Source organism: Buceros rhinoceros, unplaced genomic scaffold, assembly GCF_000710305.1.
Source record: "Buceros rhinoceros silvestris isolate BGI_N320 unplaced genomic scaffold, ASM71030v1 scaffold9934, whole genome shotgun sequence".
NCBI classification, from domain to species: domain Eukaryota; kingdom Metazoa; phylum Chordata; class Aves; order Bucerotiformes; family Bucerotidae; genus Buceros; species Buceros rhinoceros.
In genome coordinates, this window is record NW_010407670.1 from 45,272 (window position 1) to 49,600 (window position 4,329).

The 4,329-nt window shown below is 49.5% G+C and overlaps 1 protein-coding gene across 1 annotated transcript in view; it reads left to right on the forward strand.

Annotated features, from left to right (window-relative positions):
* The first annotated feature begins 37 nt into the window (after positions 1–37).
* The window catches only part of SNCG (synuclein, gamma (breast cancer-specific protein 1)), a 12,170-nt gene continuing 7,878 nt past the window's right edge, over positions 38–4,329 (forward strand). Inside the window, exon 1 of the mRNA XM_010134573.1 lies at positions 38–177. Within this exon, the coding sequence (XP_010132875.1) occupies positions 57–177 (121 nt within the window). The 5' untranslated portion in view covers positions 38–56. The remainder of the gene's footprint in view (positions 178–4,329) is intronic.

Consider the following 4,329-nt stretch of genomic DNA (forward strand, 5'->3'; position numbering starts at 1 on the left):
TCCTGCTGACCCTCCCTCAGACCATCCAGGTAGTAATACCCTAGCAAGCAACAAGAATGGATGTCTTTAAGAAAGGTTTCTCCATTGCTAAAGAAGGTGTGGTGGCTGCTGCAGAAAAGACCAAGCAGGGAGTGACGGAGGCTGCGGAGAAGACTAAAGAAGGGGTGATGTATGTAGGTAAGAGAACTCTTTTCAGTTTACATTTGAGCATGAAGTGCCATGTAGGATGTCTCTGCATTGTGGCTAAAGCTTGGGAGTGAGCAGCAGGAGGTCTGGATAACACCCTCAGCTCTGTCACAGAGTTGCTCTGTAAGCCCGGGGTGCCACATCTTCCCCCGTGCCTCAGTTTCCCCAACTGTAAATGAGGCATCGAAATGGCCGTGACTTTGGGGAGGCAGGACTAAGGCACTGTGAAGGAGCAGATGCCCACATGGAAGGTTTCTGTTATGACTATTCACTGTTTGTTTGCAAGGTGAGTCACTGCTGGTCTCTGCCTCACCTCCACACTGCAAGACACATGCTGAGGAGCTCCCTGAGAGGAGCCGGCAGCGTTATTAAGTGGGGATTGCAGGATGCATCTGTTTCCCCACAAACATAGTGTTTTGTCCTGAAATCCTCATCCTGTTCACCAACCTGTTTCATTAATCTTCTTTAACAAGAGACACCCGAATTCATTTTGCCTGCAGGGTAGGACCTGGAAAACAACTCGTTGGGTGTCCTGCTGAGAGACCTCTCTCACAGTCCGTGTGCTGTTTCAGAGCCCCCTCTTGCAAAGTCACCCCCGAAACCAGCTATCTCCGCTATCGAGCGTGTGCAATTACACGGCTGGATGGTCCTATATCCCAGCTACTCTAAAACCTGTGAATTCTGAGGTTCCCAAGGCGGGTCCTCCCTGCTGGTCACTGCAGCTCACACAGCTTTTTTTATTTGCTGGATGTGGGAGAGGGCTTTTTTTAGCAGGGAAGTTTATGTGCAGGCTCTTCCTGCTGTCGGGCTACCACATCCACAGCAGTACGTAGCCGCTCTATTTAAAAGAGCTCAGCTGACAACAGCTACAGATATATACTTGTACATTACCAATGAAATACAAACGTGACGTGGAGCAGAGCTGGTAATGTCTTCACCCCAAAATTCTGAACACTCAGCTATTGGCATGCTGTACAGGACCGTATGGAACAGTTCACGTTTCAGTGTGAAGCTGCCTCGCAAGAGAAAAAGGTAAACAGCATCCCTGTAAACAGTTAAACCAACCCCGGTAACCAAGCCACCAGCCTGCGAAACATCACGTCCGTCCGGGTGTCAGACTGTGGCATCGCAGCTGCTCCAGCTGCTCCCTGACCAGGGTGATGTCAGGAAGGGTTAACCCGCATTTTTGTCCCTAACTCCTCACATCTCTGGTCAGTCACGTCAGCTGCACGTCTCCGTGCCGTGACCTGGTTCTCATCTCTGCACAGCCAGGAGGTGCAGAGGCTGCTCATGGCATTCTAACCTTTTCAGTGGCATTTTCCTAAACCCTAAATCTCTGAATGAGCATCAAACAAGGGCCAAGGTGAAGATTTAAGTGCTTTCTCCTTTTCTCTTTTGGTTGGTATGCCGCCGGTTCCTGCCCTGTCATGCACTGGCTTGTGCTTTGCCGTGGGGCTGGCTCAGTTCCTGTTGCACGCTGGGGGATGCTCGGCTTTCACAGGCAGGAAAAGTGACGTTTCCACAGGCAGGAAAAACGAAGGCCAGATATGCTGACCAGAGAACTGATTTTTAAATAAGCAGGGGAGGTGGAGGCCAGGTATATCGATTAAAACTGGAATGATTAGGATGTTTGTGCTGCCTTCTCCCACTCTGTGCCACATGAGAGGTTAATCAGAGACCTGAACTGTTCCTTCCATGCTGCTTCCTTCGCAGAGCCCCATCCCAGCACCTTGGTCTAGAGCGTTATGTGGTGCAACCTGAATTTTTGGGCGCTAGGGGGAAATCATATTTGTATAAAAGCTTGCGGGTCTTTTTAGAACATCAGAAAAGCCACTCAGGTTCAGTTCCCACGAGCGGGGCTAGAGCTGGAGATGTCTCCCCGCTGTGCTCTCCCTGCAATGCAGTTCACAGCAGCGCTGGACCTGTAGGGTGGAGAAAAGAGTGTGCGAACAGAGAGGTAGAAATCCCACAGCACGGGCTGCCTTTGCACTCAGTAAATCCCAGTCTGCTCGTCAAGCTGTAGCAGCCTCTGGGTGTGCGGAAGTGGCTGTGGATCCCTGCACAGCCAGCGTGTCTCCAGAGCTGGTTCAGCGGGCTGTCTTTTGTGTTTGCTGTAAATGGAGAGATCAGTGATGCTGAAGTTAATTAATGTAGTTAATGCGAAGCTGCATCAGCGCACTGAGTCTAAGGTCATTAGTACCGTTTAATGCTGTAATTCAGGAAGTCTCAAGAAAGAACGCTCTGCTAGTTTTCCAGAACAGCTTTGACCACGCATCTCGCAGAAAGCTCCAAAGCTCCAGCAAGAACTCCTGCAGAACTTCCAGCTAATCACAATACCCTTTTCTGCTATAAACTTTTCCCACCTCCCATGCTCCAGCACCTCGGTGCCGCCCTGGCGATACCAAAGCTCTTCCAGATGACTGGCAGCACTCGGGAGAGGCAGGATGCGTGAACTTTTAATTGTGTGCACAAGCTGCAGGCAAGGACTAATGAGCACAATGAGATTGAGCGTCAGGTGACCGCTTCCTGACTCAACAGATGCGGGTTGCTGGCAGGGCTGTGCGCAGGTCGGATTTCATGTGGTGCATAATGGATGCTGAGCCTGAGTCATCGGGTGTGGCCAGGAGACCGGCGGAGGATGATGAGGCAAGCTCTCCCCAATGCCATTGCTTCTGCGTGAAATGCATTCGGGTGTGTTTTATTCTACCCCCACCCCTCCTTGCTGGAGTTATTTTCCATCAGAAAATATGGCACACACCCACACCCCTGCCCCTGGAAAAGAATAGAGCCCAGATAGTCATCTGAAATCAAAAGTCTGGTAAAAAATAAGCACACAGGAGTACAGCTCTTGCTTTACTAAGCGTGTTTAATCCACGCAAGGCTAGTACAGCAAATTATACACTTTGCTCTGTGACCAAACAGCAGCACAGGAGGGCTAAGCCTGAACGTCAGTGTCTGATGTGAGAAATCTGCTATGTCAAATCAATATTGTAGCAGTCTTTTACTGAAGCAGGACAACATCTGAGTGTGCATTTGGCCCGTCCAGGAGCTCACACTGATGGCTGGAGATTTTCTTCTGCCCTGCTCTCTGTTGTGCTTCTGTATACCACAGGCATCTCATCGGATCCAGCTTACAGCAGCGCACGTATGTCACATCCATCATTAGAACTGTAGTTTACAGCACATCAAGAGTAAGCACGAAGATTTCATCAGTTCAACGCAGTTCAGGAGGGTGGAGGGAAATGTCGAGGGCTTATTATAGTCAAAGAGCTTTGTTCTGCCCCAGGCAACCCTTACAACTGCCAAAATAAATCAACAATTGAGAACTGCCCGGGGTAATAGATAAGGTGTATGGGGCAGAGCAGAGCTGGGCTGGAGCTGTTGTTATCAGGGCACTGCACCTGCTCTGCTTTGCAGGAGGGTAATGAGCTGTGGCTTGTAGCTCATTTCTCCCACCACACCCCGGGATGCTCTGGTACCTCTGGAGTTAAAGATCTGTCTGGCTCTCTATAACTTTGGCAGTCAGCCATAAAAAATACTTTTGTTGTGTCAGTATAGGAAACTTGGGAAGAGCCTGTATAGGGGCAGGTGATTTACTAAATCTGTAAAGTGGGACCAGTGGAACCTTTGGGCATGTGTTTACTTAACTTCCAGCAGAGACAGAGTTGATCCTTTATTTTTGTAATGTGAAAAAGCATCTGGGTCTTGTGGCAGCTGCCCATCTATCGTGTGATTTGACATACAACCCCAACAGAAGGGATGTATAGCACATCACTTCAAGCTTGGAGGAAAAACACAGAGATTATTTATTCTTTAAGGGCTCCTTGTGTTGCAAACCGAATGTCCTCGCATCCTGTTAGCTTTTCTGCTGTGGGAACAGTGAGCTAAATGGCAGTGTAAGCGTACGGTGTACGGTGTAAGTGTAAGGTGTGCTTTCATCATCAGAGAAAAAAACACGTGCATTCCACGTGTCACTGAGAGCAGGCACTGACAGCCCAGGCTGGGGCACTGATGGGGGGGATCTGGTCAGCAGGTACATAGCGGATGGGTGGCTGTTCTGTGAATGCAGCTTCAAGTTTCTCCAGAGCCTGTATTACAGGTTCAAAATGAAGCTTTGACTGACCACTGCAGCCAGGTATCCTG